The 12,382-nt window shown below is 46.9% G+C and overlaps 1 protein-coding gene and 1 long non-coding RNA gene across 7 annotated transcripts in view; one reads left to right on the top strand and one right to left on the bottom strand.

Moving 5' to 3' along the window:
• Positions 1–12,382, top strand: part of pds5a (PDS5 cohesin associated factor A) — a 40,615-nt gene that overhangs the window by 20,074 nt on the left and 8,159 nt on the right. For all 6 annotated transcript variants that reach the window (XM_084687427.1, XM_084687428.1, XM_084687426.1 and 3 more), the window contains exons 15-24: positions 395–443; positions 528–667; positions 1,680–1,795; positions 4,811–4,916; positions 7,982–8,142; positions 10,568–10,691; positions 10,814–10,972; positions 11,288–11,356; positions 11,801–11,937; positions 12,116–12,239. In XM_084687427.1, coding sequence (XP_084543553.1) covers positions 395–443; positions 528–667; positions 1,680–1,795; positions 4,811–4,916; positions 7,982–8,142; positions 10,568–10,691; positions 10,814–10,972; positions 11,288–11,356; positions 11,801–11,937; positions 12,116–12,239 — 1,185 coding nt within the window. The remainder of the gene's footprint in view (positions 1–394; positions 444–527; positions 668–1,679; positions 1,796–4,810; positions 4,917–7,981; positions 8,143–10,567; positions 10,692–10,813; positions 10,973–11,287; positions 11,357–11,800; positions 11,938–12,115; positions 12,240–12,382) is intronic.
• Positions 7,984–11,960, bottom strand: LOC146237077 (uncharacterized). Its single transcript, XR_014740976.1, has 3 exons — positions 11,702–11,960; positions 10,779–10,954; positions 7,984–8,120 (listed from the first exon to the last, which is right to left on the bottom strand). It is a non-coding gene; the product is annotated as an uncharacterized LOC146237077 (long non-coding RNA).

Here is a 12,382-nt window from a genome sequence, read left to right as displayed (position 1 = left end):
CACACACACACACGTTGCTCCACACACACACACACACACGTTGCTCCACACACACACACACGTTGCTCCACACACACACACACGTTGCTCCACACATACATGTTGCTCCACACATACATGTTGCTCCACACACACACGTTGCTCCACACACACACGTTGCTCCACACACACACGTTGCTCCACACACATACACGTTGCTCCACACACACACGTTGCTCCACACACACACGTTGCTCCACACACACACGTTGCTCCACACACACACGTTGCTCCACACACACACGTTGCTCCACACACACACGTTGCTCCACACATACACGTTGCTCCACACATACACGTTGCTCCACACATACATGTTGCTCCAGGGTGTAACTCTCTTTCTCTTCCTCTCCAGTCTGAGGCCAACAACACAGCCATGTTTGGGAAGCTGATGACCATCGCCAGTAAGTGGAACACACACACACACACACACATACATACACATGTTTATATACACTCACACAACCCCCCCCTCACCCCCACTCAAGAGAACCTTCCGGATGCTGGCAAGGCCCAGGACTTCATGAAGAAGTTCAACCAGGTTCTGGGAGAAGACGAGAAGCTGCGCCTACAGCTGGACACACTCATCAGCCCCACCTGCTCCTGCAAGCAGGCTGAGATCTGTGTGGTGAGACACACCCCTAACACACACCCCTAACACACACCCCTAACACACACCCATAACACACACCCATAACCATCAGACCCACTTGTTCCTGCAAGCAGGCTGAGATCTGTGTGGTGAGGAACGGCTCTAATCCTCCTGGGTCTAACCCTCCTGGCTCTAACCCTCCTGGCTCTAACCCTCCTGGCTCTAACCCTCCTGGCTCTAACCCTCCTGGGTCTAACCCTCCTGGCTTTAACCCTCCTGGCTTTAACCCTCCTGGCTCTAACCCTCCTGGCTCTAACCCTCCTGGCTCTAACCCTCCTGGGTTAACCTGTTGCAGAAATTTTGAAGTTTCAGACATTCAAATTGAACAAAATTCAGGCTGCTCAAAATCGAATGGTGAATTTCAGATCCCAAAAAATTTAATCAGATTATTATTTGACGATAGAAAAACATGTTATTTTGCTTGCAATTGGGGCGGGCGAGTGTCAATCGGCAGGGACGGATCTAGAAAAATATTCATGGGGTGGCAAGAGGGTGGCAGGAGATTTTGAGGGGTGGTACCCCCATGGCAGAAGTATATAATGCTGATTTGATTGTAGTCATATTAATCAATGTTTATTAGGAATCAATGTTTATTTGGAATGCCCCCAAATTAAGATATTTAGGATTCCTCCGTGAGGACTCTGGCTCCAGACGCAGCACCCGGATCCCCGATATTTTGGCTTTATTTTCGTACAGTGGCAGAAAGCGGAGATGTTGTCCCTTGGTTTGTTGTAGTTAGAGAGAGAGAATGCGACCAGGGCAAGAAAGGGCTGAGTGAATCGCTGTGCGCGCGCAGCTCTAATATCAAATATTTTTGGGCCATGTTAAACAGTAAGAAAAAAACAAATAAATCAATGTATAGGAAACATGCAGCCATGTCCACACAAACATACAGATGGTGATAACTATGTGCCGGGTTGCAGAAATCTGCCTATGTTATATTAACGTGTGTGTGAATGTGTGTGTGTGATTGTGTGTGTGCTTGCAGAGGGAGATCACCCGTAAGCTGACCTTCCCCAAGCAGCCCACCAACCCCTTCCTGGAGATGGTGAAGTTCCTGCTGGAGCGCATTGCCCCTGTCCACATCGACTCAGAGGCTATCAGGTACCACACACCTGCACACACCTGCACACCGCTGCACACACCTACACACACCAACACACACCTGCACACACCTAAATCATCACACATTCTACCTATGCTCTTGCGTTAGCAAGCTAAACTAGTTTACATGCCTACAGTCTAGGTGTTTTGCTATCTAGCTGTTCTTGCATTCCTTGCAAATCAGCGTTAATAAAAAGCAGATGAGAGTCTGGCTAACATTGTTCAAGTTCAAGAAGTTCAAGTCTTTTATTTGTCAGGTACACAGAACAACACAAGGTCAGACTGGGCACTGAAATTCTTAAGACAAGACAACGCAAGCACCTGGCATAACATAACATATAAGTACACAGAACATAATTTACATCTATGCTGAGCTTGAATGAGTGAAACTTTCTTAATATACAGATAGCAATAAATAATCGACGATACTAACCCTAATACTAAAACTTCCTAAATATACAGATAACAATAAATAATACACTATACTAACCCTAAATGCGCATAAAACCTATTACAACCCTATAACCTATTCTAACCTAGGTGGAGTACAGTACAATAGTGCAAAACTTCAGATCAGTGACTATGTCAATGACCATACAGTTCATATAGAAACTGTTGTCCAGTCTGCGTGTGCGTGACCAGATACTGCGGTAACTCCTGCCAGAAGGCAACGGGGTAAAGAGACTGAAGGACGGGTGGGAACAGAGTCTCTTAGAATCCTGCCGGCTTTCCTTAGGCAACGTGTGTGGTAGGTGTCCTGTAGGGCTGGGAGCTTCCTGCCGATGATGAACTCAGCAGAACGGACCACACTACATAGGGCCTTGCGGTCCCTGTCTGTGCAGCTCCCATACCACACTGTAATACAACCAGTCAGAATGCTCTCTATAGTGCATCTGTAAAAGTTAGTGAGGATGACTGAGTCCATACCAAACTTCTTCAGTCTCCTCAGGAAGTACCACCTTGTCCGTGTGTGGTCCATACCAGGTGAAATCTTTGAGGTGAGGTAATTGACTAGATGGGCATGGTTGATGTTTGTCTATTCCATAGTGTAGAAGATCCCTGTGCAGTTCAAACCTCGACACATTTGGGCGAACCATTTCACGACAAAAGAGGGTTTTGAAAACCTGGGACAATGTAAAGCAGGATTTGCTATGAAGTTGTTGCTGAAAAGAGGTGCGTTCTGACCTTATGTTCATCACAACCGCAAGCTGTAGTATGATTTTGTCAGTGACAGTTATTAGCAATGCTAACGTATCCTGTATCTAGCACCTGCCTTTCTCCAATTCTTTCAAAGATAATCTAGACAGGCGTTAGCAATAGGCTAGACTACTATTCGTTTTCTCTAATAGGTTAACTATTAGGGACAAAATCATACTTCCAGCTTGCGTTTCTGATGAACATATGGTTGGAACAGCACCTCTTTTCAGCAACAGCGGCTTAGCAAATCGTTCTTGAAATTGTCCAAGATTTTCATTCAAAACTGTCCTCGGTGAAATGGTTCGAGCAAATGTGTAATTGAGGGTCGAACTGCACAGGGATCTTCTCATAGACAAACATCACAGCCCGTCGAGTGATTGGTTCCTTAGGAAGACTAAGGAACCAAAAGTGTCAGCATTCCCTGTACAGCCTGGAACACTGCATTTACCACCGTAGTCCATTTTCAATATGCAAGAAAAACGTTGTTCTTTGTAATTTTGTGGAAGCATACAGCAGCGCGCAGCACATTTTGGGGGTTGACAAAGGTACAGACCAGAACCAAAAAAGGTGGAGCCCCGTTGGGACGTTGCAACAGGGATTTTTCAAAACCAACTGTTTTACAGCTACATTCTTTTATTGTCAGATTTACATAGGAAAGAGGTGACTTTGAGGTTCACTGTATGTCCATTTTACTCACTGAACTGTCGTTGTTCAACTGTGACAAGGTAAATTCGGTTTTGCAATGAATGACCCCTTTAAGGCCTTAAAATGTCTTAAAAACGGACAGATTTTCATCCGAGGTCTTAAATTTCATTTAGTCCGGTGTAAGAAAGGTTATCACCTTGTTCATTTCTAGAAACGCTGGCCTCAGAAAGTTATTACAAAGTAGCAAAACAGTATTGAATCTTGGCCTACAGACCGGAGCTCTAGAGTCTTTGCTACTAACCATCAGAACACTGTCCTCAGAACGTTGGTTTCGTCTGTTGTAGCTCTTTATGGGGGATCTTGGTGTTGGTACGTACGTGGTGATAAAATTACAAATCCTGTGATGCAATATCTGTCGTCGAAATACGTCTGCGTGTTCTCAGAGTTTCCCGGTTTACTCAGAGTTTACTCAGGGAAAGTATACTTTCAACGAGACAAGGCTAGATCACATCGATTTCCGCTGTTACCAGCGGTACCCAGCTCCAAGTACGAGGCTCGCTGCAAACTTTGCCCAAAAAAATATAAAATCACGCACTCTGGGTGTGAAAGCGCTGGAGTCACAGAGCGGACAAACACAACCTGCACACTCTCACACTTTCTCTCTATATGAGGTCAAGTTTGTTTTAGCCTATTTTCATATTGGGGTAAGGTTTTGGACATTTGGCACGTTGTTGGGTTTGGAAGGTTACTAATGTGATTACTTTATCTGTAAATTAAATGAATGCTTTATCAATGACTGAATTCATTGAAATCAAATTATTTTTTCAGAATTTCTTTGATTTTAATATTTTTTTGGTAATGCATTGTGTAGGTCTTAAATTTCAGTCTTTATGGTCTTAAAATGTCAGAAAAAGGTCTTAAATTTGACTTATTGAAACCTGCTGAAACCCTGACACACACCTGCACACGCACGTTCACAGGCATCCATGTGCCAGTCTTTCCCGTCATGGTGTGAGGCAATCTGCTCTACTCCACTAGGACACCTAGTGGAGGCTAGGTGTAACTGCAGCTCTCTCACCACTTGCCTCTAACTACCTGGTTAGGATTATATATAAGTGCTAACTACCTGGTAATGGTTATATATAAGTACTAACTGCCTGGTTCTCTCCTCAGCGCGTTGGTGAAGCTTCTGAACAAGTCCATTGAGGGAACAGCTGATGATGACGAGGAGGGCGTCACCCAGGATACCGCCATCCGCTCTGGACTGGAACTGCTGAAGGTAGGGGGGAGAGAGGAGAGGGGGAGGAGAGAGAGAGAGAGACCAGAGAGGGGGAGAGGGAGGATAGTGGCAGAAAAGTTGAAGATGTGACCCTTTATCCTGTACAAGAATGATACTGTGTTTAGGAGGGGTGGGACTCTTTTGGTAAACATAATTCCTATGTTAATAATAACACACCCTATACAAAATTCACACCCCATTCAAGACTTATCTGCCAGAAACCAAAGAAAAGAAATGAGTTCCCTTGTCCTGTCCTGTTTGTTTACCTGCCTGTTTCTACATCTGTTGGTCCACCTCACCTGTTGCTTCAGCTGGCTCTCTCACACAGCACCATGTTGGATGCTGTCCTCCTCTCCTACTCTTTCTTCAATGCCTAACAAATCTCTCTCTTTCTCTCCCTGACCATGTCTTTCTGCTTGAGCATCACTGGTTGAAGCCTAAAAATATTGTAAACAATTTCTGCATATATGCAGGTTACAACGCTAGTGCTAAATAACTAGCTGGTCGGCTCCATGACGCCGTGTAAGTAGAGCTTGTGAGACTGCTCCCAAAAGAAGTGAAGGGGAACACACTTGTCTAGCAGATTAAGACATGTCCCTAGGTACCTAGTGAAAAGTAGCCTCAACTTTCCTATACTTTTAGCTACAGTACTAATGCTGAAGACTCGCTGATATTGCTGTCTGTCTTACTAGAACGGCGGATCTACGTTGTTGCTAACGTGTGCTGACGTTGTGACTGTGTGTGTGTGTGTGAGAGAGAGGCGTGAGTGACAGAGAGACGGAGGGATAGCAGGGAAAGGAAATGCAGCTGAACAAATACGCTGCGTGTTGTAAATTATGGAGGACCAAACCTGCCATATTTACAAATGAATGAATGAATGAATAAATAAATGTCCACATCCATGCATTTAGACAGAAATAAACGAATATATATATATTAATTAATGCACAATTGTCAATCAATAGTTACATATATTTTACATTTATGTATTTATTTATTTTGTATTCATTTATGTATTGATTTATTCATTCATTCATTTATATATTTATTTATTCATTTATTTATTCATTTATTCATTCATTCATTCATTCATTCATTCATTCATTCATTGTTCCCAATATGATAATGATGAGGAGGCCAGTAGGCGTGGAAACTGATGTTCAGACATTGCAATCAATCCAGAGCCATAGATTCAATCTAGCTAACGCCTGGGACACACTGGCTGCGAAGCGCCCTGGAGCGCCACAATATACTACGAATGGCGCCATGCTGTTCACACTAGACGCGCATTTCTCCACGCCCGCCACCAAGCCTTTCACCTTCTCTGAGATTTTCTTTTCTACATGTAAAGCTGACATGTACATAAACATGTCATAGGCTACAGGCTATTTAGGCAACTGGTTGCTCCAACAATAACCGTCGCAACGGCATCCCTTTCCCAACATAACGTGGCAACGTTTGGCTTTTGTTGCCGTAGTCTTTGTAAAATATGTGCTATGGGGCATACAACTCCATTTAGGACTAAGATACTTTTCATCTTCGATGATTAACTTTGTGTCGTCAATCTTCACAAATTTCTCTTCTGCTTGATTGGGGGCTATATGCCAGATTGTCTATCTCGCTCTTACACACAGGACAAATATGTTGGTTTGACAATCAACAATCAGGATTTTTTATTTTAAAATGTTTACGTTTTTATCGGGGTAAACACATGGTTGGCCGGTCAGCGTAGTGAAGTTGGGTGATAAGTAATAGCCCACAACTAACCTGTCCATGTAGGCTATGTTGTCCATGACAGCAAGGATGGATGTAAGGCTACATAATCGAATACAAACCGTGGAAAACGATTAGCCAATGGTGTGTCAAATACCGCCTACCTATTTTGATTGACACATCTCATTAACATATTGAGAAGAAGAAATACAGGAATGAATGAATGAATGAATGAATAAATGAATGAATAAATGAATGAACACATGAATTAATAAATGAATGAATACATGAATGAATAAATAAATGAATACACAAATAAATACATAAATACATGTAAATTATAAGGTAATATTGATTGACAATTGTGCATTAATTAGTACATGTATTCATTTATTTATGTCTAAATGCATGGATGTGGACATTTATTTATTCATTCATTCATTTTTAAATATGGCAGGTTTGGTCCTCCATAGTAAATAGCCCGAACAAAACGTATAACGATATGTATAACGAAACGCAATATGTGGCAGCCGGTGTTGATTCTGTGGCGCACCGCAGATTAGTCTATGTGGGAAACACTGCAACATATTACATTTGATTCCAGTTTGCTGTTTAGTGATACTTGTTTCTATGTGACTGCGATAGGCAGTTAAGTTTTGACAAAAACTTGTGCATGCACCCAATGCATCAAAACCTTGAAATGTATAGTTTTTCTTGCAGTTTAGTAAACTAATTGTTATAAAAATGTTTTAAAAAAACGCAAGAAGACTGCATCGCGATTCAAATGCGAATCGACTTAACTAAGTTAACTGTAGGCCTACGTAAACATGCTTGACCCTTAGCTTGACCTGGGGGAAGGGTGAGCATTTGTTGCACACTTAAGAGGATGTTTGTGTGTTTAAAGGAGATAGTAGCTTATATGACACGAGAACCAGAGATTCAACTGGGGCTGATGACGCACACACGGTCTATGCAAGATGAGGGTTAGGGTTAGACCCAATGAAAGAAGAGCCATGTGACAGTTAGGGTTAGACCCAAAGAAAGAAGAGCCATGTGACAGTTGCATGCCTGTGTATGAACCAATGACTGTTGAGCGTGGTGTTGCTTAAATGGCTAGCTAGCACAGCAAGCTAACAGACAAACTTTGTAATACCATGGCGTTTGATGTTTCGTCTCCTTGTGGGCCGCAAGTAATAAAGCTTTCTTAACTTCTTCACTGACTGACTCTGTAATACTTGTTAAATATGAACATTTCTGACAGGGAGAGAGGGAGGATGGAGAGGGGAAGAGAGGGAGTCAGGAAAGTGTTGCAGTGACTAAAGAGACTGATCATGAAGGTTCCTGTCCTCCAGGTTCTGTCGTTCACCCACCCCACAGCGTTCCACTCGGCTGAGACCTACGAGTCTCTGCTGCAGTGCCTGAAGATGGAGGACGACAAGGTGGCAGAGGCAGCCATCCAGATCTTCAGGAACACGGGCCAGAAAATAGAGACTGAGCTTCAGCAGATCAGATCGTAAGAGAGGGGGGGGGGGGGGGGGAGGAGGGAGGATCATGAGATGTGGTACCACAGGCATATCAAAAGTACTGCTAACTGTGTTACAGCATAACAGTCTGTCATCCCTGCAAAACAATCTGTGTGTAACACAATCTGTGTTGTAATGGTAATTACACTTGATTTGTGTGTCAAATTATACTGTGTCCTTGTAATGTAGGAAATTGGATGTGGAAAGTCTTTAAATTTGATGTTAAATAGGTGTGGGAAGCCTGTTCGTGTTTTATGCATGAAGCATGATGCTGACAGCTGCCATAGTTCCTCTCCCTCCCCAGTACTCTGATCCCAGTATACCCTCCTCCCTCCCCAGTACTGATCCCAGTATACCCTCTTCCCTCCCCAGTACTCTGATCCCAGTATACCCTCTTCCCTCCCCAGTACTCTGATCCCAGTATACCCTCCTCCCTCCCCAGTACTGATCCCAGTATACCCTCCTCCCTCCCCAGTACTGATCCCAGTATACCCTCTTCCCTCCCCAGTACTCTGATCCCAGTATACCTTCCTCCCTCCCCAGTACTGATCCCAGTATACCCTCCTCCCTCCCCAGTACTGATCCCAGTATACCCTCCTCCCTCCCCAGTACTGATCCCAGTATACCCTCTTCCCTCCCCAGTACTGATCCCAGTATACCCTCCTCCCTCCCCAGTACTGATCCCAGTATACCCTCTTCCCTCCCCAGTACTCTGATCCCAGTATACCCTCTTCCCTCCCCAGTACTCTGATCCCAGTATACCCTCCTCCCTCCCCAGTACTGATCCCAGTATACCCTCCTCCCTCCCCAGTACTGATCCCAGTATACCCTCTTCCCTCCCCAGTACTCTGATCCCAGTATACCCTCCTCCCTCCCCAGTACTGATCCCAGTATACCCTCCTCCCTCCCCAGTACTGATCCCAGTATACCCTCCTCCCTCCCCAGTACTGATCCCAGTATACCCTCTTCCCTCCCCAGTACTGATCCCAGTATACCCTCCTCCCTCCCCAGTACTGATCCCAGTATACCCTCTTCCCTCCCCAGTACTGATCCCAGTATACCCTCCTCCCTCCCCAGTACTGATCCCAGTATACCCTCTTCCCTCCCCAGTACTGATCCCAGTATACCCTCCTCCCTCCCCAGTACTGATCCCAGTATACCCTCCTCCCTCCCCAGTACTGATCCCAGTATACCCTCCTCCCTCCCCAGTACTGATCCCAGTATACCCTCCTCCCTCCCCAGTACTGATCCCAGTATACCCTCCTCCCTCCCCAGTACTGATCCCAGTATACCCTCCTCCCTCCCCAGTACTGATCCCAGTATACCCTCTTCCCTCCCCAGTACTGATCCCAGTATACCCTCTTCCCTCCCCAGTACTGATCCCAGTATACCCTCTTCCCTCCCCAGTACTGATCCCAGTATACCCTCTTCCCTCCCCAGTACTGATCCCAGTATACCCTCTTCCCTCCCCAGTACTCTGATCCCAGTATACCCTCCTCCCTCCCCAGTACTGATCCCAGTATACCCTCTTCCCTCCCCAGTACTCTGATCCCAGTATACCCTCCTCCCTCCCCAGTACTCTGATCCCAGTATACCCTCCTCCCTCCCCAGTACTGATCCCAGTATACCCTCTTACCTCCCCAGTACTGATCCCAGTATACCCTCCTCCCTCCCCAGTACTGATCCCAGTATACCCTCTTCCCTCCCCAGTACTGATCCCAGTATACCCTCCTCCCTCCCCAGTACTCTGATCCCAGTATACCCTCCTCCCTCCCCAGTACTGATCCCAGTATACCCTCCTCCCTCCCCAGTACTCTGATCCCAGTATACCCTCCTCCCTCCCCAGTACTGATCCCAGTATACCCTCTTCCCTCCCCAGTACTGATCCCAGTATACCCTCTTCCCTCCCCAGTACTGATCCCAGTATACCCTCTTCCCTCCGCAGTACTCTGATCCCAGTATACCCTCTTCCCTCCCCAGTACTGATCCCAGTATACCCTCCTCCCTCCCCAGTACTGATCCCAGTATACCCTCCTCCCTCCCCAGTACTGATCCCAGTATACCCTCCTCCCTCCCCAGTACTCTGATCCCAGTATACCCTCCTCCCTCCCCAGTACTGATCCCAGTATACCCTCTTCCCTCCCCAGTACTGATCCCAGTATACCCTCTTCCCTCCCCAGTACTGATCCCAGTATACCCTCTTCCCTCCCCAGTACTCTGATCCCAGTATACCCTCTTCCCTCCCCAGTACTGATCCCAGTATACCCTCCTCCCTCCCCAGTACTGATCCCAGTATACCCTCCTCCCTCCCCAGTACTCTGATCCCAGTATACCCTCTTCCCTCCCCAGTACTGATCCCAGTATACCCTCCTCCCTCCCCAGTACTGATCCCAGTATACCCTCTTCCCTCCCCAGTACTCTGATCCCCGTGCTGCACCAGAAGGCCAAGCGGGGAACACCCCACCAGGCCAAGCAGGCCGTGCACTGCATCCACGCCATCTTCAATAACAAGGAGGTGCAGTTGGCGCAGATCTTTGAGGTACATCACCACACGCCACACAGCACATGCTGCAAACTACACACTGCAGGATTACATGCTACACACTATTGTCCACACACTACACACCACACATGTTCCAATTCACACGTTTCCTCCCCCAGCCGCTGTCCCGGAGCCTGAATGCTGACGTCCCGGAACAGCTCATCACTCCGCTGGTGTCTCTGGGGCACATCTCCATGCTGGCTCCAGACCAGTTTGCCTCCCCCATGAAGTCCATCGTTGCCAACTTCATCGTCAAAGACCTGCTGATGAATGACAGGGTGGGTCCCAGAGAATACACACACACACCCCATACACTCACACCCCATACACACACACACCATACACACACACACACCATACACACACACACACCATACACACACACACACCATACACACACACACACACACCATACACACACACACACCATACACACACACACACCATACACACACACACACACACCATACACACACACCCCATACACACACACACACACACCCCATACACACACACACCATATACACACACACACCATACACACACACACCATACACACACACACACTGTTAAACTGTGGTTTGTGTCTGCAGTCTTTGGGGAACAAGAACGGGAAACTGTGGACAGCAGATGATGAAGTTTCACCAGAGGTCCTAGCCAAGGTATACCTCTGTCTGTCTGTCTCTCTCCTGAGGTTTCTGTCTCTCTCCTGGGGTCTCTCTGTCACCTGAGGTCTCTCTCTCTCCATCTCTCCTGAGGTCTCTCTGTCACCTGAGGTCTCTGTCTCTCTCCTGGGGTCTCTCTGTCACCTGAGGTCTCTGTCTCTCTCCTGGGGTCTCTCTGTCACCTGAGGTCTCTCTCTCTCCATCTCTCCTGGGGTCTCTCTGTCACCTGAGGTCTCCATCTCTCCTGAGGTCTCTCTGTCACCTGAGGTCTCTCTCTCTCCTGGGGTCTCTCTGTCACCTGAGGTCTCTCTCTCTCCATTTCTCCTGAGGTCTCTCTGTCACCTGAGGTATCTCTCTCTCTCCATCTCTCCTGAGGTGTCTCTGTCTTCGTCTCTCCTGAGGTCTCTGTCTTCATCTCTCCTGCGGTCTCTCTCTCTCCAGGTTCAGGCTGTTAAGCTGCTGGTGCGCTGGTTGCTGGGGATGAAGAACAACCAGTCCAAGTCTGCAAACTCCACCCTCCGCCTTCTGTCTGCCATGCTGGTCAGTGAGGGAGACCTCACCGAACAGAAGAAGATCAGGTAGCTGGGGGGAGGGGTCAGGGGGGAGGGGTCAGGAATGAGGGGTCAGGAGTTTGATTACATTTGTCTGTAATCTTCCTCATTCTTCTCTCCCCTTCCCTCTCCCCCCTTCCCTCTCTCCCCCTTCCCTTCCCTCTCTCCCCCTCCTCTCCTCTTTCCCTCTCCTCTCCCCCCTCAGTAAATCAGACATGTCGCGCCTGAGGCTGGCTGCAGGCGGAGCCATCATGAAACTGGCGCAGGAGCCCTGTTACCATGACATCATCACCCCAGAGCAGTTCCAGCTCTGCGGCCTTGTCATCAATGTGAGCTGTGTTACTGTGTAGTATGATCTGTGCTCCTCTCCATGAAAGAGCTGTGAGGGTCAGGTGTGATGTGTGTTTCTAGCTGTGATGTGTGTTTCTAGCTGTGATGTGTGTTTCTAGCTGTGATGTGTGTTTCTAGCTGT

The sequence above is a fragment of the Hypomesus nipponensis genome, chromosome 22 (assembly GCF_054491055.1).
Source record: "Hypomesus nipponensis isolate SF chromosome 22, ASM5449105v1, whole genome shotgun sequence".
NCBI lineage: Eukaryota > Metazoa > Chordata > Actinopteri > Osmeriformes > Osmeridae > Hypomesus > Hypomesus nipponensis.
This window is presented reverse-complemented; position numbering and strand designations above follow the sequence as displayed.